The 24958-nt window shown below is 49.3% G+C and overlaps 1 protein-coding gene across 2 annotated transcripts in view; it reads left to right on the top strand.

Annotated features, from left to right (window-relative positions):
* The window catches only part of TG (thyroglobulin), a 244261-nt gene that overhangs the window by 84578 nt on the left and 134725 nt on the right, over window positions 1–24958 (top strand). For both annotated transcript variants that reach the window (XM_087864600.1, XM_045812195.2), the window contains 6 exons: window positions 3183–3320; window positions 4264–4440; window positions 5757–5868; window positions 7964–8043; window positions 8749–8892; window positions 15532–15594. In XM_087864600.1, coding sequence (XP_087720726.1) covers window positions 3183–3320; window positions 4264–4440; window positions 5757–5868; window positions 7964–8043; window positions 8749–8892; window positions 15532–15594 — 714 coding nt within the window. The remainder of the gene's footprint in view (window positions 1–3182; window positions 3321–4263; window positions 4441–5756; window positions 5869–7963; window positions 8044–8748; window positions 8893–15531; window positions 15595–24958) is intronic.

Below are 24958 nucleotides of genomic sequence, written 5' to 3'. Positions count from 1 at the left end.
TCTGCCGCCAGTCATTGTTTTCCTGCCGAAGCAACGGTGAGTTCAGCACTCACTGGGGAGGGGAGCAGAAGAGAGCAAGCCCCCTTCTTGAGCCCCCTGGAGGCAGGCCCTGCATCTGGTCCTTCAGATGCAGCACCTCGAAACGGGTAGGGCGTGTCATTGTTCCCATTTATCAATGAGACACGCGAGGCCTCAGGTGCCCCTGTATCCCCTGTTTCAGCCAGTCCATCACTAACTAAGCAGCCCCAGGATTCAAGGTGGGGTCAGCTGTCTCCGAAGCCTGGGTTCTTCTAGAACCGCAGCCACTCCTTGGTACAGTGTGGGCTCCAGAGCTGAGTCCTGGCGGCCCCCGGCGGATGGAACAGACGGGTTTTGTTTGATTTGCAGAGCAGTGTTTTTTGTTCTTTTTTTTAACTGAGCCAATATTTTTAACGGGAGATTTTATGTAAAAATTGAGATTTCAAGCTTCTCTAGAGAAAAACAGAGGAAAAGCTCTGGCAACATTGGCTTCAAATGTCCTCCTGGCGACTGTCGTCTGAGCTGAGTCGAGCTGCCCTTGTCGTCAGGGGCCTGGCTCTCCCGTTGGCCCCAGTCCCTGCCTAGCACCAGGCACTCCTGCTGGCCCCTGCCTCTCCTGGGGCACTCGTGTCTGGGGTTCCCCCACCTTAGCAGTGCCGCGGGGGATAGCCAGACAGCTTGTGGCGATGTATAGGTGAAGGACGTTGGGGCGTTTCTGGACAGTCTGTAAACTCCATCATCATACCCTGTATCAGTCCACATCCACAGAACCATCCCAGGACTCCCGCAGGAAGGACCCCGCCTCACTCCCCCCCCAGAAAGGGAGCTGGGCCCCCCGCCCGAAACCTCGGAGCGAATCAGGGTGAATAGACTCAGCTCAGCTCGGTTTTCCCTTTCCCAGCTGATTACATTCCTGGGCTGAGGAAGATAAGGCCCCTGCAGGAAAGACACCTTTGGTCCACTCCTGTAAGGCTGGCTGGGCCCAGGGCCACTTCCCCTCCTTGTTTACCTGGCCTGTGCTCCTTGGTGTCCCCCCGAATGGCCTCCGCGGTTCAGAGCACAGTGAGGAATTGTCCCCTTTCCACTCCAGGTCACTTCAATTAGTCGGAGTGTTTGAGACACACACAGGGAGGCCAGCGAGAGCAGCCTCCTATTTGGCAAGGCCTGTATCTGCCTCCTGGCCTTCAGGGGGAGGACAAAGTTTGGAGAGAACAAGAGGACGATGAAGTCTTCCTAATATGGCCCGGAAACCGGGTACAAATCGAGTGGCTATGTATTCATTGTATTATCCACCAGACAGATAGTTTTTGACCACAAACGCTGTGTCCTCGGACATTCGCAGATGAGTGAGAATTCCTGGATGCCAGCTGCTGTGTGACTATGTGGCAAGGGCTCTAATGGGGCAGGTGTCAAGTGCCATGAGGACGCAGGGGAGGGATGACGCTAGGTGCCCCGAAGGAGGCAGAAAGGCTTCACAGAGGAGTCTGGAAGGATCTGCCAGCCATTTCCAGGGAACATGAGGGTGGTGTTCCAGTTAAGGGGAACAGCTTGTGCAAAGTCTTCGAGGACAGAGTCCGATTGAAGGAACTTCAAGTTTGCCTTTAGGCCTCTTGTGTTTTCTTTTCTTTTCCTTTTTTCTTTTCTTTTCTTTTCTTTTCTTTTCTTTTCTTTTCTTTTCTTTTCTTTCCTGTTTCTTTCTCTCTTTCTCTCTTTCTTTCTCTCTTTCTTTTTCTTTTTTTTGCTTTCTTACTCTGCTATCTTAACAGGTGATCTGTGCTTTCCTAGCTTGTGCCAGGCATCATGCAGCAGGCGTGCAAACTGTGCCCTGGACAGTCGTGTGAAGTGCGAGAACCCAAGGGGCTGGGGTGGCCGGAAGAGGGGCAGCAACATGGTCTCCAGGGGCTCTGACAGGGCTTAACTTCTGGCCTTGACAGATGGCAGTAAAGCTTTTATCTCCTTTGGCGGTTTTTGTTGGTGAAAAAGTTCAGTCTTCAGGAGGCTGCTCTGCGGAGCATGGAACGTGGGCTCCCGGGAGGATGCGCAAGCCCACGCCAAATGGGGGTCCATATGGCATGTAATGCCCCTTATGCCAGAGCCCTGAGCTAAGGGACATTGTAAGCGGGTCCCAGCTCAACTCCATGAACTGCTTCATGCCCCCAGTGTAGGCACCTCTATAAACTCAGAGCTGTCATGAAGGGTAGAAATCGGGCCCCACCCTGGGACCTGGGACCTGGGTCCTGCAGCACTGGAGAGCCTCTTTATAGGGCTACAGAACATCAGAGCAGGAGGAAACAGCATTGGCCTTGAAGCACAGGAGGACTAGGTAGGTGAGGAGGAGGGGTGAGCACAGACAATGGTCCTGGGGCAGCAAGCAGTGTGGCAAGGCTTCTGGTGTGGGCGTTGAGGCAAGTAGAGATAAAGCTTAAAATACAGGTAGAGCCTGGACTGAGAAGAAAGCTTGGATTTCTCTCCTGTGGGCGGCAGGGCACCCAGAAAGAGCCTTCAGCCAGTGATCATGGCACATGAAGATACAGGGAGAGACTAAGGGATAGTGAAGCTGGAGCTCTCAGGGGGGCAGAGCTGAGCTGAAAGCTGTTCTGCACAGATGAAGGCTGCCATGTGGGAGACAGATAGGACTTCTGTGTGGCTTCAAAAGATAGGCGCACCAGGGGTTCAAAGTGATGGATTTGACTCCACAACTTTCTAATGGTGGAATGGGGTGCTGTGGTCAGCCTAGACATGTCATGCAGGGCTGCGGGGGCACTGGCCAGAAATACCGTGGGGGAAAAGTCCTGCCTTGGGTGAAAAGTTGAACCAGACGGCTCCCAAGGTTTCTTCCAAACTAAGATTATAAGATTTTGCAACTCTATAATTTTTAGGACTTTCTGAAACCGTCTGAACCCTTCCTGCCTGGCTAGACTCCCAGCCCTCCAGACCTGCCCTGGCTTTACATAGCCTTAAAAAAATGTGTGTGTGTGTGTGTGTGTGTGTGTGTCTGTGTCTGTGTCTGTGTCTGTGTCTGTGTCTGTGTGTCTGTCTCTCTCTCTCTCTCTCTCACACACACACACACACACACACAATGGGGGTAGGGAGTGGGGGACACAGAGAGAGAGACTCATTGTGGAGATAAAGCAAAGGAAGTTGACTCTCTCCTTCTTTTTTAGATTTGACGACAGAACTTTTCTCCCCTGTGGATCTTAACCAGATTATTGTCAACGGAAGCCGATCTCTGCCCAGCCAGCAGCACTGGCTTTTCAAACACCTGTTTTCACCTCAGCAGGCAAACCTGTGGTGCCTGTCTCGTAAGTATCCTCAGACCTCACTCTTCCTCTTCTAGATCCTCTGGTCAGGCACCACAGACCCAGTTTAACAACTCTTGAGAAATAGATATGATGACACTCAACTGCATAACTCAAGGATCACTTCAGTGTTCGTACCATCAGTAATACCGAAGAGCGACAGGACATAACCAATATCTTCAAGAAGTTTATAGTACAGATGCTATCTACTCTGCTCTCAGAACTGTCATCCACCCATCCATCTATCCATCCATCCATCATCCATCCTTCCTTCCTTCCTTTCTTCCTTTCTTCCTCCCTCCCTCCCTCCCTTCTTCCCTCCCTTCCTTCCTTCCTTCCTTCCTTCCTTCCTTCCTTCCTTCCTTCCTTCCTTCCTTCCTTCCTTCCTTCCTTTACCCAACAGGCATGCGCTGTGTTTAGCACGTGCTGTGTTCTAATCCTTGTGTTTGACCATGGGGATAGAGAAAACAAAAGAAGGTGAATTAACTATGACCCCACCCTGTGAGGAAGCTACCATATGTCAGTGGAAACGTCTGACATGGGAGTAGGAGCAGGCGAGAGCATTCACAGAGTTCATGAAGTTTTTACAGTCCTGTGGCCTCTGGTCTGAAGATCCCAGCTGCCTCTGAGATGGTCCTGGGTAGATCCAATGGAATTTTGCCCTGTCTTCTCCTGTATTCCTGTGTGTCCAGCTCACTCTTCACCTTCCTAGACTCTGCTTTTATTCAGAGCAATATGGACCCCCTGTTTGGTGCACAATCATCTTCCCAGCTAGCAGAACCCCAGCACTTTTTCTTGGACCTTCCAGACTCGGTAGTCTTGACTGTCCTGGGCCTCTGTCCTCCCAGGAAGAATCCCTACCAGGCATTTCCTCCCGGTAGACCTGTAGAGGTTCCTTTCCTGCAGGCCTCCCAGGGACTAAAACCCATCGCTGTCTTGCCTGTAGGCTGTGTGCAGGAGCCCTCTTTCTGTCAGCTGGTGGAGATAACAGACAACGCACCCTTGTATTTCACCTGTGCCCTCTACCCAGAGGCCCAGGTGTGTGACGATGTCATGGAGTCCAATCCCAAGGGCTGCAGACTGATCCTGCCCCACAGGCCAAAGACCCTATTCCGGAAGAAAGGTGAGTGCTTGGTGGGATCTGCACAACTGCATTTCCAGGGCGCTACTGGCTCTGTGGTTTTAGAAATATCCAGAATAACTTATTCTCCTTTTTAAAATTAAAGTTATTCATGCTCCTGGGAGCCAAGGGAAGTCATTTAGAAACACCTGAAGCTGACAATAGAGAATAATCCTGTTCTACACTCCCATTCTTCAGAAAAAGCCACCATTAATGCACGTATCAGTTAAAATTCCATTTCGCTGTATATTACCGAAAATGCCAACAGTGCCTTCACAAGATAGCAGCTGATTTGTTTCCTCTGAGGACACTAATGACACTATTTTTTTTTTTTTGAGTGTTCCCCACCACCCCGTGCAGTCTCCATTTCTCCTAAGATGTTATCATGCTTCCTTTACTGTTCTATCTGTGCTGGAAGTTGTTCTCAGATATCTGGTGACCCTTGGTTTTACCCTCACCTATAACAGGGGGACCCAGAAGCTGATTGGGCAGCTTGGAGTATGTGGTGAGAGCTCACTGACTTGAAGTCTCCCTGTAGGATAATCTCATTGGGCCACCCTTTGGGGAATCCCTCAGGTCATTATTTTAGGTCCTTCCCGTGCAGGAATCTTGTAGTATCTGGCCTGGAGCCATGAGCCTGGCTGCTATTGGTTTGGATGCCAAATAAGATTGGAAGATGAGAGTCTCAACCTTCACCATGTGGATGAACTTGAAAGAATCCCCTAGCTTCAGTGTGGGACTGCCACCATGAACCCCACCTGGTGCACCCAAGAGATCCTATCTTTTTTGTCCTCTCCAGAGAATAAACCTTCCACCTTCTTCTGTGGTGGGGTGAGGACACTCGTCTCCTGTGCAAAAGAGAGGAAGCCATCTGGAGACCAAATTACTTCTTAAGGAGATTTCCAGCCTACCCTGGTTTAGTCCACCTTCTTCCCAGTGATGCCCATACTTAAACTTTTGGGGATTCCAGAAGGTGGATAGGGTCATTTCTTGTTCTTCCCACAGAAAAGTTGAGGATTCAGCTTTCTTAGGTCTCCAAAGTCAACTTTGTACTCCTCTGTGTGCTTTCTAGATTCCAGAGCTTTGTTGCTCCATCCCCTCTTCTGTTCTCTGTATCCTTGTGGGTATGAAACTTTACAAGAATCCCCTTACTGTTTTTTCCTTGAGATTTGGAAGGAGAGCAGAGAGTAAGTGTGTGAGTTTAATACGCCATCTTTAATTGGAAGCTCTCGATCGGTGTGTACATCCTCATCTTCATATTTCCATGGATACAACAGATCTCTCCCTAAATAATATAATTTTTTTCTTCCCCTGTGTAGTTATACTGAGAGATAAAGTGAAGCACTTTTACACTCGCCTGCCATTCCAAACATTGACGGGGATTTCCGTTAGAAACAAAGTGCCCATGTCTGAAAAATCCATTTCCAGTGGGTAAGCTACTTCTGTCCCCTCAAGTATTTTTTTTTTTTAAAGATTTTATTTATTTATGTGACAGAGAGACAGCCAGCGAGAGAGGGAACACAGCAGGGGGAGTGGGAGAGGAAGAAGCAGGCTCACAGCAGAGGAGCCCGATGTGGGACTCGATCCCGGCACGCCGAGATCACGCCCTGAGCCGAAGGCAGACGCTTTAACGACTGCGCTACCCAGGCGCCCCCCCCTCAAGTATTTATTATTAAGACTTTTCTACATCCATAAAGACGGTGATTTAATATCAGTTAAAGGTGTACACATAAAAAGTTGCAAACCTGAAGTGAAGAGTGAAAAGGTAATGAGGAGGTAACCATACCCGAAAACCGTAGCTAAGTTACTGATCCGGAACCCAAAATTTAGCGCTGAGATTTCCTTTTTTAATTGAAGGTGACATTTTTGTCAGCCCAGTCTATGGCTCTCACCCATCAGAATCACCAAGAGGACTTTTTACAAACCACATATGTGGGTCCTTCCCTGGACCTACTGAATCAGCATTTCCTGGGATGGGGTTCAAGAATGTGGATTTTCAGGGGCGCCTGGGTGGCACAGCAGTTGAGCGTCTGCCTTCGGCTCAGGGCGTGATCCCAGCGATCTGGGATCGAGCCCCACATCAGGCTCTTCTGCTATGAGCCTGCTTCTTCCTCTCCCACTCCCCCTGCTTGTGTTCCCTCTCGCTGGCTGTCTCTATCTCTGTCGAATAAATAAATAAAATCTTTAAAAATAAATAAAAAAATAAATAAAAAATAAAAATAAAAAAAGAATGTGGATTTTCAGGAAGATTCTCCTCCTGGTGATTCTTTTCTACTTTAGAATTCAGGAGTCAGTGGTCTGTGATCTGTTGGTCTAGGAAGTGTTGTTGATTTATGAAACTGTGTCATGCTGCTGGTGTTGAAGATCTGCTTCTGAAAAGGGACGTAGAAAGATGCTACAGGGTAGACGGTCCTGAGACGGTGCTGCCTGTGATGCTGGGACAGGGTTAGAGAAGGAGGGGTGGAACCAGGGACGAGCCTGATCCCAGCGCTGGGGACTCAGAGAAGGGTGGTTCCGTGGGAAAACACCTCATCGAGGCTGGAGCTTAACACTGGGCTTCCTAGGAAGGAGAACAAAGTGATGGGTGGGCTGGTGGGCGGATGGACAGGACTCTGGGAGAGGGAACCATGGGGCAAGTGGTCCATAGGCATCAGGGCCGAGACGCAGTCAGCACTGGAAAAACTGCCCAAGACATGGAGGCTTTATCCACCGGGTTGTGACTTGGGTTCAGGGGCTCCTAAGACAGGGCAGGAGAATGGCAAGAATGAGGCAGGGTCCCCACCTTGAAAAGGAGCTGAGGGGTTGAGCGAGCTCTCAGGAGTCAGGAATGAGTGATCAGAACTGGGACACGTGGTCAGGGTGAGAGAAATTAGAACTGAGCCCAGGAGCACTGGCTTGGAACCACTAAGTTTCTCCAGGACTGGGCCCAGAAGCTGAGGGTGGGGTCTAGCAGCCACACTGAGTTATTAGGCAAAGTAGGTCCTGGGTTGGGGCCTGGATGCACTGACCCAGCAAACAGGGGCACGATCGTGGAGTGTGATTAGCCTGCATTGCAGAGTGGATATGGAGGGAAGCTGGGTCAGGGGACAAGTGCAGGTCTTTGGCGACAGGCCCCTGGTTGGGCCACTCCAACCGTAGGCCCACGGAGTCGCCCATTTCTGAAGACATCTTCCCTACCATCTCTTCCTTTTCCCAGAGCCCAAAGCTGGACTTTCTCCCAGTCTGAAAGGATGGTAGGGACACATTCAGGAAGCTGGGTGAGCTTGGCTTAGAGCCTGGCACGTAACGGGCAGAGAATAAATGTTTGATGAATGAACGAGCCGATGAATGAAGGAGAAAAGAGTTGAATTCTGTTTTCAAAAGGAACCTCAAAGCTAGGAATCCACTCATGCATACTGGCCAAAGCACCCCCCACTTTAGGGAGTCATGAAGAAAGGAGCCCCCAGAAGTAAGAATGACTGTAACTCAGTAGGTCCTGGGCTGCCCACATAAACCCTCTTGCCCTCCCTTTCTATTCTCACACCAGCTTCTTCGAATGTGAACGGCTATGTGACGCGGACCCGTGCTGCACCGGCTTTGGCTTTCTCAATGTTTCCCAGTTGAAAGGTAGTAATAATATTAGCTCTGCCTGCCTGCATGCAGCTCTTCGCAGCCCAGAGAGCATGCGCCCACCTCTGGTCTTCTTGGGCTGGTTGGGGAGGTGTGATCCTTGTTTGCAGATGGGAAGCGGGAGCAGGGAGAGGGAAGGTGGCTAATTACTGGGATCGCGGGGATAGCTCCAGGCCCACGGGCTGGGCACCTTTACACAGCACTTCTGCCCAGCTGAAATGACCTCCTTCCATACTCCCTTCTCATCTAAGACTCAGCTCAGGCAGCTGGTTGGGATGAATTCTGGATCGATTAATATGACCTGAATTGAAAACTTGATTCAGTCACTTCCTAGGGGTGAGATCCTGGAAAAGCCACTTAATCCTGGAGCCTCCACATCCCTCATCTGCAAATAGGGATAAATGCGACCCCCTCAGGCTCTTGCTTGAAGGTCAAGTGCTCTGATGCAAACAGAGCCCTAGCACAGGCCTGGCCATGTGACAGGTGCCCCGTGAGGGTTAGCTACCTCCGTCCCTGTGCTCTTAGACCAGAAGCTCCTTGCAGTACCACGGTTTTCATCAGTGGCTAAGATCCCGCCCGAAATGCAGTAGAGTGCCCCAAATATCTGCTGGAGCATGAGTTTGCAGAACTCATGAGTTCTCTCATCCAGATGGAATCTTCCATCACGATCGTTTTCCTGGTCCTGCTTCCTCTTTGCTCCAGGAGGAGAGGTGACATGCCTAACTCTAAACAGCCTGGGACTTCAGACGTGCACTGAGGAAAACAGAGGAGCCTGGCGCATTTTGGACTGTGGCTCTCCTGACACAGAGGTCCGCACCTATCCCTTTGGATGGTACCAGAAACCTGGTGAGTGACCCATCCCAAACAGCTGTGTGGCGTCTCTAGTTGACCGTTTCCCAACCATATATTAGGATGACGTCCTTGGACTGGGACGTGGATTAGCCTGGATTCATTGGGTACAAGTGCCAGAAACTGATTCTATTCAGCATAAGCAGGAGAGGAATTTACTAGAAGTCTGTTGATAGACTCAAAGGAAAGATGACTTGCTAGGTCTCAGCGACATGAGGTCCTCAGCAGGAAGGGATGGACACCTCTCTATCACCAGGTTTCTGTGGTTATTGTCAAACTTTAAATTCAAGGGAGAGAATTTGGCCCAGCTTGGGCTATGCATCCTCCCACTGCCAGGGGGAGGGTGGGGAGGGTTGAGGGACAGTCCCAGCAAGACTGGAGGCACTGAGGAAGAGGAGGACCCCCAAAGTATAGTTAAGGTGCTCTTGCTGGCCAGGGGAAACCAACAGATGCGCCCTCTGCCAAGGTCCCTTGTTTTTTGAAACTTATCAGTTAATCAGGGCAATGGGAACACGTGGCAGTCTTGGGGAGAGAAAGACGGGGCACCGATGTGTACGTGGAGTTGGCATTTCATGGTCAAGGCAGTGTTGCGTCAGTGTGGGCACAACACACACATGTGCTGATTATATGTCAGCACATTTCAAGAGCTCAACTTGAGATTGGTGAATGAATGAATGAATGAATGAATGAATGAATGAATGAATAGTCTGCAGGGTGTGATGGAGAAGCTCCTGTACTCAGATGAAGAGATATTAGTGTCTTCCCCACCCTGACATCTACTGTAGGTTTGTCTTTGGAAAAGTCTTCCTTTTCCTCCACTTCCCCATTGGTAAAACAATGAGTGAGACTCACTCTGGTGCTTGCTCCTACCGTCCGAGTGTGTGTGGGTGTGGATACACTCGGGGAACAGTGGGCAGCTGCATGGAGACTGGACAGCCTCCCCCTGAGTCCCAGAAGCAAATTCATAAAGATGTCTCAGATACAAAAAAGATTGAAAACCCCCTCTGGGTAGGTATTCAATGGAGAGACTGAGCTGAGGTTCATTATCTCCAATCTCTCCTACTAGTGGCTTCCTCCTTGGTTTCAGAGTGATTATAGGACAGATGCTGGCCCTGCTGGGGCACCTGCCCTGGACAGGAGAGTCAGAGGATATCTGGCTTGGAGGAATCTTAGAGATCCATAACTTTGATATCTGCACTCTTCACATCACCCAACACAACACATTGCCCAAAGGAGGGAAGGAGAGGGGAACCGATATTACTCATGGGTCGGCTGTGTGTCCGCACGTGTGATGTGTCCCTGCTCTTGCTGGGGCCTCTGCACGGGTGTATAATTACTAAGCATGACACCCTGTGGAGTAGGCATTATTTCGTCCATTTTGAGATGAAGAGAGTTGAAGCTATTCAGCCAAACCACACAGTCAGGTTGCAAGCCCAGAGCTCACGATCCCAAACTTCACCCTCCTCCGTTTCCATGTTGCCTGGTGGGTCTTCGATATCCCATGAGCGATCAGATGGGAAAATGTCCAGACCCTTTGTCTGACTGGTTTTCTCCTAACTCAATTTACTAATAAGCAATTGACTAATACATTGAAAAAAATAAAATAAAACTGACTAATAAGCTAACAAGCCAAAGCAGTCAGTGGTTTGGCCTCTGGTTCTAGAACCATCTCCAACTTGAGGGGCCAGGGATGGGACTCCCTTGTACATGAGCCTACTAATCCCTGAGGCCTTCCTTGGCTTCAGTTCAGATTTATTTTGAGTTAATTATTAGCTGGCTGAATGGAATCTTCCCTGCCAATGTCTACCTTGAACATCCTGTCACCCGTCCTTGGTCTGAATTCACTCAAGGTTAGGGTTACGCTTTTAATTTTATTTTAACATCTTGATTTATTTTGGGAAAAACATCAGGGTTGAATGATGAAAGAGCTTCACTGGGTTTCTATTTAGAGAAGAATGTTCCATATAGGCTTTCACTAACTCACAGGGACAGGGGAGAAGTGAGCCTGCTGAGTACCGTGGCCCCATAGGAGACCCGCGGCCAGCTGTAGGTATTGAGGGGGCTTCGAAACAGAGCTCCTACCCTCCAAAACCTCCCTGCCCACCTCACCTCCCTTCACTCTTCCCACCTCCTCACCCCACCAAAGACTGAAAAATGTCATTTTCCATCTTCGTATTGCTCAGGGAAGATTTGGGTAAAAAGAAACTTAAGAAATAAGTCATTCGTTTAGAAAGATCATGGGAATCAGACCAGAGCGTTACATCATGGCAGGAGTTGGCAAAGCAAAGAACCCAAGGTGCTCATTGTCCCGACTCGTTCCGCCTGTTCTATTTCATCTGATGGCACAGCGCCTAGCTTTTTCCAATATGTATTTTGTGGGGTCAGGCTGGGGACTTAGAGTTCTGTCCAGAGACTCCAGGCCAGGGGATTAAGAATCCCCAGGGGTGCTCTCTTTCTGCAGACACTGACTGAAACTGGACTGTGCCCAGGGCCTCCGGTGTGACTAATCCAGCCTGTATTCATTGCACTCTTCCGGTGTGGCTGGCTGGATACAGCATTTATAAGCATTAGCTCGTCTAATTCTCACAACCACTGTTTAAGGAGGAAAGGGAGGTCCGGGGAGGTTAAGTCACCTGCCCCAGGTCACACAGGAGTTGTGTCTTCCTCACCCAACCATATACATAATGATTGAATCAGTCAGAAAGAACTAGGTCTGAACTCTGGCTCTGTCATTTGCCTGCCTGCGCCTTGAAAGGTACATAGGACCCCGATCTCCTCTCCCTCAGTTCTGGCACAGGAAGCATTAGTTTTTACATAAAAAGTCTTCCAAAATTTTCCATAATAGACTTTGCCCTTGATTCAGATCCATGGCTTGGCCATTAGCGTATTGACATCTATACTGAGCGTTTACCACTGGGCCCCGATGAGGCTCCAAGCTGAGAGCCAGAGACAAGAAGCATGACACAGGTCCCGTTTCCGAAGAACTAGCCCGAGAAAGGAGAAAGGAAGTGATACACACTGAGTTCCTACTGCACGTCAAACGCCGTGGGAGCACGAGAGGCGGAAGGTTCTGCCCACAGAGGGGTTAGCTGGGCTGAGGAGGCGGCTATGGGAGAAACGGAACATCCCCTAAGCCCTGACAAATAACTCCAGAGCTCTTATCCCCCTGTATTAATTTACTACTGCCCTGTGAAGCCGGCTCTATTTCTCTCCCCTCGTGAGGAGATGCTTTTTCTCTGTGTAATCATAGAGCTACTCAGGGATGTGGTCGGTGTTCTTGTGGCAGGATCCACAGAATCCACAGAAGGCTTCTGGAGCATGGAAAGCACTATGCAAAAGTGGCTCCAGGAAAAGTCTGGATGTAGATGAAGGAGAGTGGGCCAAAGGGAGCAGAGGCCACTGTGTGGGGACAGGCAGCAGGCCCTGCAGGTGGGGTGCGCCATGGGCTGGCCCTCATAGCCCTCAGGCCCTCAGAGAGCTGCATAGGGCAACAATGGGGCAATCAAAAAACCTCATACCAGGCTGTTTGCAGAACAAAGGCCAGAGCTTAGCCTCCTGGGATCTGGGAGCAGGGAGCATCAAGAGGGGACTCCAGAGAGCCCTGGCAATGTGCTATCTGACTTTGCTGTCCACAGTGGACAGAAAGTTCCATGCGTGGGCTCCGAGCTAGGGCTCCCGCTGAGCAACAGCTTATGCAGATGAGGTGGTTTGCAGCCCTTTCCAGGCAGTAGGACGCGGAGAGCAAGCATTCTTAGCATCCAGGGTGGGAGTCACAGGCGCTGCTCTGTGGTCAGGCAGTGCCCCTGGAGCCCAGGGTTTTCTGGAAGGGGCGGGTCTCTGGGGCATTGGTACCTTCCTTTTGCTCTTTGAAGAGAACTAGGGCGGCCCATTCTCTCTGCAGCTGTGCCTGGCCTGCAAGTGGGGCAGGGTCTCTGGTTTGTTTATAAAGTCAAATGTGGCTTCTAAAAAAAAAAAAGCAATCGAAGCCACATGGTTCCTGCCCTCTGCTAAGCAAATGCGCTTGGACAGGAACGTAACCTGGGAAGGAAACGAAAAGCCCTTCTAATCATGCCTCCGTGCAGTCCTCGTCGAAACAGCCACCTGTAGGTCGGGGTACGGAACGGTCCACTCTTCATCCTCACTCGCGTCCTGCTGCCAGCTCCTGCCAGGTACTCAGCACCGAGCTGGTCCGAGCACCAGGCTGGCATTTTGCAGCAACATCTTCTTTAGTCCCCAAGCAACCCAACGACGTAGGGCCTGTTGTCACCCACGTTCTGTGCTGTGCTGGCCAGTGTTTCATAGCTGGCAAGGTTAGTGAGGGGAAGCCCTGATTTGTGGCGGTTGCCACTTGCCGTGGTGTCAGTGTCCCCACCACGGCCGGTGTAGGCTACCAGCTTGCTCTCTGTCTTATCCCAAAGGCACAGCCCCAGTAAGGAATACTGCCGGGAGGTGAGGAAAGGTAAGGAAAGCAACAGCAGGAGAGCCACGTGATCTGTGCTCTGCTGAGACAAGCTGCACGGTGGGGCCCCCCAGAATGTGCTCTGGCTCACCTAATGCTTCTGTACTGTCAGACGTTTATAGAGGTTCCAGTGATCCGTTATGCAGAAATACACTGTGTACTCTGTGTATACCATATGCATTCTTTATAATACAACGTGACGCAACACACCACAATATAATACGACACACTAGCATAAATGCTTCCTTTGCCGGCTGCCCTGACTTTGAATTTCAAGATGCATTTCCCGAAGCAGAGTTACTGAGTCCAAGGGTGAGAACGTTTGAATGCCCTTGATACAGATGGTCTAATTGTTCTCTGAAGATTGCACTAACTCTCAGGACCTTTGCTCTGAGAACCGCTCTCTTCCAGGAAAGACAGATATTTCAACAAACAAACCAAGCTGGCCCGCTGGGTGTAGTGGGGCATGACGGTGGCTAATATAGTTCTGAATGTCACCTGAGGAGCTCACAGAATGTTGGATGACCGAAACCAGAGCTCAGTGGGCCCCAAAGTTTAGCCCAGCTAAACCCTCTCCACGGTGCCCTTGGACCAGCATCGCCTGAGAACTTGTTAGAAATGCCAGATTACAGACCCCACCCAGGACCTGCTGAATCAGACACTGTGGGGGAGGGGCTGGCTCAGTGTTGTTACCAAGCCTGGGAAACCGGGCCTTCGAATGGTGCCTGGGAGGGAGCAGGTGTTTCCAGGCAGGTGACCCCATGCAAATAAATAAATAAATAAATAAATAAAAAGATACAGTACAAGTGGAGGTTCTAGAACCAAGAAAGGCTGGGACCAAAGTGAAGAAGGCAGGGGAGGGGCGGCACTGTAGGCACCAGAACAGAGCATGACTCTATTCTGAGGCTTTTCTTGGAGGCAGATGAGGACAACGGATAGTGGCAAAGAGTGTCATTGTAGAAGGGCAATGTTTAAAAGCAAATAACGGCCAGCATTTATTGAGTGCCTACTGTATGCCCAAAGCTTTACATATACCAATTCATCTAAACCTTACAGGCCTGAGATAGGTAGTGTTGTGACCCCTATTTTATAGACAAGGACCCTGAGAACAGGGAGGTGAGATAACTTGTCAAGATCACAGACGGAAGCATCCAAGCTCATGTTGCTCTAGGCAGCTGAGCCCGGAGCCCCGCCCTTGACTGCTGGGCACCCCCCTGCAGCTGGGTGAGCGAGGAGATGCTGTGTGCACTCCTTAGTTTGGGCCCCTGGGAGAAAATAGTGATGGAGCTTTAGACCTGTTCAGTACAGGGAGAGCAAGGGGAGGAAGATAGCCCTTATGGATCATGTACTCAGTATGCCTGGTTTCTCATTTAATTTTTTACAACATCCTCATTTTATCAACGCTGAAACTAGGGCTAGAAAGGTCAGATAACTCCTCCCTTCACACTGTTTCCAAGTGGCACACGGAGATGGAGGTCCCGGTCTGTCTGTGCCCCAAGTCCACGCTCTGTCCCCGTGGCCATGCTGTGTGCCACGGACACTTGCCATTTCCTGTGCCACTCCATTATCTCCTGCCGTCCTCATGGTCATTCTCAAGCTAGATTGTATCATCCTCATCGTGCACGTGCGGAAATAGGCTCAGAGGGGTTAAGTGCCTCGCCCAAGGGCACAGAGTCAGAAAGTGATGGCCGTCAGCACGTGTGCTGTCCCCCACCGGTCCCTGGAACATGACAGACTGCCTCCTCACCGCCAGCCTCACCGCTGGCTTTGGTCAGTGACCTGTGTGCAGATGAGCTGTGTCCCTTGTAGGCAGAAGCCATAGAGCAAGAGAGAGGCTTGCTGTGTTCTCTTTCCCTGCTGCAGTGTTGTGGAAGCCAGGGGCACGGTGGAGCCCTCCTCCACCTGGGGTCCGGGGGGGATGACACAGAGCCAAGCCCCAGCCCACCTGCAGTGGACACAGGGTGTGAGGGACAGACCCTCCTCCATGGTGGTTTTAAGCCGCTGAGATGATTGTCACTGTGCCCCAACCTAGCCCATCCTGACCGATTCAGGGTGTCCCCGGGAGCTGAACACAGCCCGCCTGCCTTCCAGGTTCAATTTCGCCATCACCACCATGAACCTCTGTTAATGCCTTTGAGGGGGCAGGGAGATAAAAGGCTACCTCTTCTTCTTTTCAGTTGCTCAGAATGATGCTCCCAGTTTTTGCCCCTCCGTGGTTCTGCCTTCCCTCCCGGAGAAAGGTAAGCGCATGGTCTTTTCCACCTCTCTGATGGGAGATCCACCTCACTCTCCCTTCTTCTCCTCTTCCCCTCAGTTTTGCCCAGTGGTGGATAGTTCGCACGGCCCTCTCGCCTTCGTTAATTCAAGCTCCCGTCCACTGCACAAAGCATAGCTAGGGCAATGCTCACACCATGCCCATTTCACAGATGAGGAACCCAGCTCCCAGAGCATAAATGCCTGGGCTGAATAGTGCAATCCATTGGAAGCAGAGGAGAGTTTAGCCCGGTTCCTGCACTTTTCATTCCAAGGATTGTTTTGACCCCGTCCGAGAATGACTAGACCTGGACTGTCCTGGGGCAATGTCAAGAATGGTGGTACTTATGGCCCCAAAGGGAAGAACTAGCTATTTCTCAGTGCAGAGGAGCGCGGCCTTCCAGCCCTCGGCCCGCTGGGTGGCACGGGGACATCTGAGGCAGGGCACCATGCCCAGAACATGGCCCGGGCTGAAGCTGCCACCCTGTCGTGCACATGGTACACGGCCCCACCACCGCATGTCCTGTCTGGTCACGAGGCAGCAGGAAGTGTGGGAAGGTGGGCGCAGTGGGTCTGTTCTGGACGGGGGTGAGCTGGATGCAGGGCAGGCGAGCGTGGGCCTCGACGCACATCCTTATTCTGCCTTCCCTAAGTCAGGAAATGACTGCAAGGGCCCAAGCGACGTTAATTCCTGTCCCGTGACATGATGTCTGAGGAGCTCCAGACGTCTGTCATTACAGTCCTGGCGGAAGAGACAGAATATAGCTTGTGTAGGAGGGAATCAGGTAGCCAAGGCTGTGGCTAAAAGTACAGATGTCCTCAACAACCCAGGTTGTGAGTTTCTTCCCCCCGGTTCAGAGAGCTAACTTTGGAGATCGTAAGCACACATGGATGTTTTTTCCTGCACATTCTATACAGAATTATATCTGTGTCTAAACACCTGAAGACTTTATGTCTAGGACTTTGGGTGCAAGCATCATACGTGTACGGTCTGGTGGCAGCCTTCTGAAGTGCTGGGAGGTAGGAGTCGCCATTTGCCAAGTCATGGATGGTGGACGGGGCGCTTGGGGTTGGTTAACACAGCCAAGGCCAAGCGGGGAATGCATATCCCAGCCAGACTTTGGCCAAGGTTGATATTGACTTTTATCAAGATAATGTAAAAGCAATTGAAATACTCGAATTGTCCCCAAAGATTTATGGTTTAAAAAAACCCAACTGGTTCCTTGCCTCACCTCTGCCGCCTGCCATTTCTGCTTCCAGAGGCTACCACATTTAACTCTTGTAACCATTTTTTCTCATTCTGGCCTCTCCGCCTCTTTTATCGCCCTTTCCAATGTCCCCCCTTCATCTGCAACATGTAGTAAGACTTAGGGTCGAAACAAGAGTAATACTTGTTCCTTCCATGTACATATGGCTGACCAGGGAGCCCCAAAGAGCAAGAGCAATCTGCTATTACCATTACTGGTCACTGTGTGTGGGCAGCTGACCCTTCTGGTTCAGCCCATGTTCCACCCCTGCCTTCCATGATACCTTGTGCTTCTTGGGCTTGCCAGGGCACCTGGCATAGACTGGTCGGGTCCATACTCTGCTCTGTAGGCACTTGGAGTATTGGCTCCTCCTTGCTGACATGTCCATCAACACACCCCCCGCTTCTCCCCGCTGAAAAATTTGAATTCCCTTATCTGCTGTTTGCTCATTCTTGTTTTTGTGTGTTATCTTTTGTGGGGTTTAGCCGTCTTAAATGCCTCTACTTCATTTTGTAGGAGGGAGAGAAGAGAAACATGCTGCATTTAATTAAATGCGAGAATATAGTCTTTTTTGGAACTTTTCAGCATTTAGGGAAGACTCCATTTTGTCCTCAGCACTGCGCGAAGCATTTGACCTTCACACAAATCTCAGGAGATGGGTCCTCTTTTAGTATCGGTTAGTTGTAGAAAATTCAAACAATGCAGAAATACAGACGAAAAAAATCACAGAGTTACTTAGAAGTCATGTCAGTTCAAACATTGCTTTATTTGCTTCTAATCTCTTTAGGCTTATTCTGTGGTCTGAAGTAGTTATAATCTCTCTACAATGTTACTCTTTTGTTTTTATCTAATAGAGAGCATTGTGTCTATTTCCAAATTGTTATAGATCTCTCTAAATCATGCCTTCTTGCATGTGTATTTTTGTTCATGCATGTCTATATTCGTTCGTTCATTGATTCATTGATTCATTGATTCATTCATTCCTCTGTCCACATTCCTACTGTCACGATGCTCCCAGTCTGGTGAGGAGGAAGCAGGTAACGGCAGGTCAGTGTTATCAGCAATGGTTTCTATACTGTGTCACCAGGTAGACACACTGCCCTCCACAAACTCGTTCCGCTATTTTTGGACATTTGATTGTTTATGACTCTTCACCATTATGGAAATACCACAGTGAATCGCAGAGTACAGAAAGCTCTTTCCAACATCTAGGTTACTTCCCCGGGGCACATTCTCCAAAACAGAATTACTGGGTTTGACAACTTTGTATTTTAAGACTCCAGGTTTGTGTTGCCAGATTTGTCTCTAACCGTTGTTCCTAGTGGCTTCCTCGCCAGCAGTGAGTTCGTTTCCCTCTCTGAATGTCAAATGCATACAGTGTGATATGAATAAATCAGAGCACGACCACCTTCAGGTGATGAGAGGGCTTCCCCTCTGGTTTTGTGATAATTTGTATTCCTGGGACTTGAATGACCAACACAAGAAAGGAAGGGGTGTAGAATTTGGCTCCCCCCTTCACACATGCAGGCTGTGGATCTGAGTGGAGCTTTGTAAGGCAGAATGACATGTCACAGTATTTTTAAACAAGTGTGATTTTGACAAGTGCGATTTGGAAGCAGGAGGGATGTCAGAGCTGGCATTCCATCTGTGCTTAGAGTTCCCAGATTGGAATTGGGAGTCTGGGTGTGTTCCTTTGGTGGGAATCCGGGGGAGGGCACAGTTCCGCCTCCACGGTAGTGCTATGTCAACGTGATTCTGACATGCATTGTGAGTGTGTGTGAGTGCACACGTGCGTGTACACACCATGTATGTGTAAATACTCATCTTTATGAACTTTCTATTCAGGGAGAAAATGTGTATTAAACACCAAACATTTTACAGATCATTTACCCCTCCTAAGAAATTTAGATGGTAGCAAGGTCTGTCTTTCAAATAAGGGTCCGAGAGCTTAAATGAACACTTGGGGATTTGAACCCCCATGCGTCTGACCCCCCTCTGAGTTACATAAGAGTATCTGGTTGGTTTGAGTTTCTGGAAAGGGTGACAGGGATAGACGTCTAATCCTAGACTTATCTAGACATCTAATGCTTAGCCTTGTTTCTTGTGTAAGCCACCAGTCAAAGCCTCTTCGAAGAGGGGGTTCTGAGACCCTGATTGGTCAGTGGGGATGGTGTGAAGGTGAAGGTGACTTCTGAACTCTCACACGTACATCGCTCTGGGGTACCTACCGTGTGCTAACGCGCTTGGTTTATGTTGTCCCAGGGAGGTTTTGAACACACTAGCCGGTTTGAAAATGGCAGGAGTTTGTCAACTGGCCAAGTTTTTGAAAGCCTTTCCTTCAAAGAGAGTGGTTTGTGTGTGCAAAGGCCCTGGGGCACGAAACAGCCTGCGGCATTCAGACATTGGAGCTGTTTCCATGTGGTGGGTGTAGGGCCATCAGTGAGGTGAGACAGATGAGTGGTACAGGAAAGCTTGTGCCTGAATGTGGAGCTGGCAGGAGGCTTTGTATTGGGTTTGGCACTTGACCCTGGTTGGATCTCTTAGGGGTGGGAGAGGAGGAAAGTGGCAGCAAACCCTAGGGCGGGAAAGTTAGAGAAATGTGTTAGGGCAAAACAGCTCATCTTTCACTCACTGTGGTTCAATTCAGTGACTGTGTGTATGCCAGCCTCTTTTTGGGTAATGGATTCTGAATTTTCACTTACCTTCCAGAAAAGGTGCCGTGCTGGGATTTGGAGGTCTTGACTGCAAAGATAGGAGCCTGCCTTCCGGTCAGGAGAAAGGCACAGGAAGTCAGAATTGGAGGAGATAGACCACTTACCACAGTGGGGGCCTCAGGAAGCATCCCCCAGTTCACTGCAGACAGGCAGGACAGACACCACGGTGCATCACGGCCATGCTGGGTCATAAAGAAGAAGCGAGCATTTGTCAGATGCCAAGGTGGGAATAGCAAGCATCCTGGGTGAGGGGGCTGCACGAAGAGAAGGCCGGGGTGTGCACTGGCCTGACATATTCAGGGAAATACAAGTCCTTCAGGATCCCGGGGCCAGCAAGGGGCAGGGAGAGGCTGGATGGGGGACAGGGGCCAAGAAGTAGAGTGCTTCGGATCCCACACATCCCTGAAGGGCTTTACACAGTTGCACAGTGAGCTTTAAAACCATTCGAAGGCTCTCCTCTGGGGCTGTGAGCGGGATGCACTGGCAGATGGACGAGCTCGATTTTGAGAAGATGGAGACAGTCGTGTCATCTGTGTATAGAGTACATTTTACTCTTTGGGGAAAAATTCGTACATTTTTTATAACAAGTGAAACAGTAAAGATGTCATTTCTATCTAAGAGAACATGTCCGTCGTTTTTAAAAGACCCACAACAACCAATCCAGAGAGGGTGCTCGGGGTTGGCAGGAATTGTCTGGTCAGATGTTGGTGTCTGCCGTAGGATGGCCACTCTCTCCCCCTCTCCTGCTTGCCTAAACATGGAGTCTCTGGATCGCAATCCAGAGGAAAACACAGAATATGAGGCTTCGGGGATCTGTATCTGCATTCTAAGTCCATTTCACCTGAGACACTTCAAAATGCCCCTTAGAAAATGCTCCAGCCCTCGAGCGTGCGCGCCCTGGGAGCAGCCAGTGCGGGAGGGCTGTGATGGCCCTGCGGCTGGGAGGGTGCAAGGGGGTGCTGAGAAACATACCTCCTTCTGGGGGGCCCTGCCCAGCTTCCAGCACCTATTTAAAGCTCATAGTGATTCAATTAATGTTTCTTGGAGGAAAGAATAAATGAATAAAGGGTGGTGGAGTATTGGAAGCCACCAGGAGATGGGAGCCCTTCCTTTGCCTCTCCTTAGATGTATGATTTTGACCAATTTAAAGAATCTTTGAGCCTCAGCTGCCTCACCTGTAGAATGGAGATGAGGATGCCTACTTCAAAGAGCTGTTATTAAGCTTGAAAGAGATATTATACGTGGAATTGCTTCATCCACTGTCTGCTGAAGGTTGGCTTTGTTGGAATAGCTAAATTAGGTCAAGTATTGCCAGTTCGAAGGGATCCCTTTCACAGGTAATATTTATGAATCCCGCCCCTGCGATTGTACGGTGTACAACCTGTGCAGCTGTCCATAGTGAGCCTGGGAGGCACTTGATTCATGTTTGCTGAATGTTTGGGTCTTGAACCCTTGTTAGATCTTAGGGGATAGAGAAGGCTTAGGATTTTCTTCAGAAACTTCCTCCTCAGATACAGCCAGTTTTGTACCTGGCCCATCAAGGATTCACTCAATCAAATTTAAGGTAGATAGAGCCAAGAAGAAAATATGCCAACTGGGAACTACCTTTTGGGTTTGGTCGTTTTGGCTTTAGCTTTAAAGATTTCTTTCAGGTCTCTTGCTTAGCTATAGGAAGTATTTTTTTAGCCTGGAATCAATCAGACACCACATAATAAAAAGTGACCCCAGTGGAAACTGTGAGGTGGAGGGAACTGACTTTTGGTTCCACCTGATATTTTTCCCCTTCCTATTCCTGGCATTCAGCCCACTCTGGGAAACTCATAACTTCATGCTCCTCAGCACCATGCCTCCCCTCTGCACTTCCATCCCAAGGCAGGGCCCACCCCCAAATCAGCCTTGAGTAGCTAACTGTCATGGAGTCGAAGCACCTTGCTTATTTACTGCTCCATTTCCTAGTGCTCTGCTAGAGAGCTCTTGTCAACCTAATGGAGTTCACAAAATAATTCAAACTAAGGTGATAATGACTGATATTATTTCAATATGATATTTTCTACAAGAGTTTTCCCATTTTAACAAGTGGATAAGCCAGAAAACTTCTATTTCTCAGACCATTTGACAAGTAAGTATTTGGAGGAAATATTTTAGACAGGTTGACTTTCCTAGAGCCCCTCAAGTCATTCTATGTAGCTGACAATAAATTAAACCATCCCTGAATGCAATCCATCGACAGTGGTAGATTTCTTTCAGTTTCATGGATTATAATAATACTGACTGTTGATTAAAAATAGTCATACTGTGTTATAAGTGGCTGATGCTCTATGAAGTTTTGTTTCATTTTAATGATCCTTCGGTCATTCCTCGTTTATTCTTCTCCTCTGTTGAGTCTCTGCTGAATTCCCTGAGCTCCTTGGAGGAACTGGGTTTGATTTATAATGGAAGCTGTCGCCTTCCCTCCCACGTGTGCAAAGTCTAGGAGGCGAGAGGGCCCAGCTCGGGAGGGACCGCGGGGAGGCCTCAGTATGGATAGGGCGTCTGGCATCATGGGGGACCCCCAGCGGCTGAGAAGCAGATGGGGTCAGAGGATGGAAGGAGAACGTGGTCTTGCTGTGATGGAGATTGAGGTGATGAGCTCCCCGCCACTGGAGTACCAGCCGTGCTGGAGATGCCCTTGCTGCGTGAGGAGGTGGCTTCGATGACCTCTAAGTTTCCCCTTGAGTTTTCTATTTTTGTGATTCTAATGATTGGCTCAGTTATGCTACTAAGGTGTGGCTTTTGTTTTTCTGTTTTTGTGATCACTTACGCACAGGCCAGCAGGGGCTTGGCAGGTGTTTGTAGAAGTAGAAGCAGTGAGGCAGAGAGACTTCGGCTTTGGGTGAATCTGGGTTTCAATTCTAGTTCTGTTCTTAGTCTGTATGACCCAGGGCGAGTCACGTCACTGCTCTGAGCCTGAGTGTCACGAAGGCAGATTTCTTAAGAGCCCTACATCCACCGGTGGCTGGGAGATTCGGATGAAGTCACGGAGGGAAGTGCTCCGCACGGTGCCTGGCACACACACGATGTAACTGATAACGGGGACGGTCACAGCTGCCCTTACTGCCACAGCGCCTGCGGGCGGGTGGGGGGAGGGTCTGAGTGCATTCTCAGGAGTCTGCGTGACCTGGGGCGAGTTACCCACAGTCCACTGAGAGCTCAGGCTAGCCTCTGCCCGATGCCCTTGTTCAGCATCCCGAGAGGGACCTCTGCACGATTGCAATTACTTTGCTCGGTTCCCATTGGTTCTCCACAGGCATTTGTGCCCCGGAATTTCTGCAGTGGGACCCAGCACCCAGGATCACACAGAATGACCTCAAGAGAGAGGAGTTCACATGCTCTCAGAAAAACGTATTATCATACTATCTTCCAGATCACCTCTGTAGGAGGGGAGGATTTGAAGGGGCCCAATTGATATGAGTCAGACTTCTTAGAGAGAAATAAGATGTAATGTGAGCCTTTGAACTTTCACATTTGCAGCAGGAATTTTGCTTGTGATGAACATAGTCATTTGTTAGGAGGACATGGGGGGAGTCTTGCTCCCAGTCTGGTTTCATGTGTGTGTCTTTTCCTTAGAAATTCTCTCCAGCAGTGTCTTTGAAGTCAGTGGTGTAAAAGATGATTACTCACCAACCCGCAGGTCATAACCTCAACAGATGCTGGACCATTTTAGATGTCTCTGGACATCTCTGCGGGCGAAGTGCATTTCACTAAAGGGAACCGCTGTAGGTTCGAAGTTGAGTCATGAGGAGAAAGGGGTAGTTGTGGGGAGGTGGGGCCTGGGAGGGGGCAGTCTGGATCAAGTCTTTGGTTTGCCAGCCATGAGCCGTGACTGTGGCCATGTCATTTACCACCTCCGAGCTTCAGTTCAGTCTCTCGAAAAATAGTAATAGTAACATAATTGATGCACAAAGTGATTAAATCTTACAGTGTAAATGAAATGTTCCATAAACTGGCATGTACCACCTACAAGTGCGATATTAAACGGGTGGACCATTGTTTGTTCCCTAGGTGATGAATTGATCCACTTATCTACTCGTTCGATAATTATTTATTGAGGCTTTGTGTTTGTGAGTAATTATAGTATTAATCTTTATACAGATAAAAAAAGAATCAGTATCCGATTTCTGCTTTATTAACTCATTAAATGCACATTTATGAATTGAGCAGTTCATGCAAAATAGTGATATTACTATTCCTGTTTAGCACATGGAACCATTAATAAATGCCACCCACAGCTATATGACTACGTCTATTGTTAGTAGTTTTGTATACTATTATGATAGGTCTTAGAGAAGCAATGAAAACGGAGGCAGAGTTTTTGATCTCCAGGAGCTCATAATTTAACAGAGATAGAAAACAAGGAAATTGCAATGTCGTGTGTTTGTAGAAGAGTAGACATACCAGTGGGACGGGTCGTGTTGGTGGAGGTAGGAGCCTTAGAAGGGTTTGCATAGGAAGTGACATCCGCATTGTGTCTTGAAGGATGATACGAGTTCATTATATGACTACGCTGACTACATTTCGTAAGCGTATGTTGAATGAAAGGAGTAGTGAACATAGAGTGATTTGCTAGACTGCCAGACGTGAGTTTGGGGTGGTAGGGAGTGGTGGATGAGAGATGTGGCTGAGGAGGAAGGCAAGGAAGGCAACAGACAGATCGGGAGGAAGCTTGGAGGCCATGTTTTTGGTAGAAGTGCAGATGGGATGTGTTACCGCAGGAATAGTATCCACTTATAATGGTAGAATCTGAAATTTAGACTTGAAAGAACATTTATTTTAACTTTCCTTCTATGGTGTCCTTTCTAGATGGACATTTGGTTTATGTGCACACCAGTCGCAGACAACGTTTAACATTTCAGGTTGGGCAGTCCCATGGATAGTGGTGCCAGTTCCTGAGACAGAAAATGTAAGAAAGGAACCAGTTGAAGAATGTGGGTGAGATGGAAGTAAGAGTAAGCCTTCAGCTTCCAACATGCTGAGTTTGGGATGCCTCGGGAATATCAGCTTCGAGGGGTCCAGTAAGCATGGCCTGTCTCAGCACGGGGCTTGGGCGAAGCTTCTGGACTAGAGACAATCTGATTATCATCAGTGTGTCAGTACTTTCGGTCATGGGGAGAGTGAGATCACCTGTGGAGAGTATGTTGGATGTAAATAGTAAAGGTCAAGGACAGACCCCTGAGGAACAGCAGCATTGAAGGGAGAGGCAGAAGTGAAGCCAGAGGAGCAGTAGAAAGGGATTGGGGTGCTGGCAATGCGGGGTGTCATGGAGACCAGGGGAGGGAGATGTGACCAGCAATTTCAAGGAAGATGGGACAGACTGCAGACATTCATTGGATTAGTCAGGGAAAGCACTTTGC

The sequence above is a fragment of the Ursus americanus genome, chromosome 9 (assembly GCF_024610735.1).
Source record: "Ursus americanus isolate L20-20 chromosome 9, mUrsAme1.1.p, whole genome shotgun sequence".
Classification (NCBI taxonomy): domain Eukaryota; kingdom Metazoa; phylum Chordata; class Mammalia; order Carnivora; family Ursidae; genus Ursus; species Ursus americanus.
The sequence above is the reverse complement of the archived record's forward strand: the minus strand, read 5'-3'. Positions and strand labels throughout refer to the sequence as shown.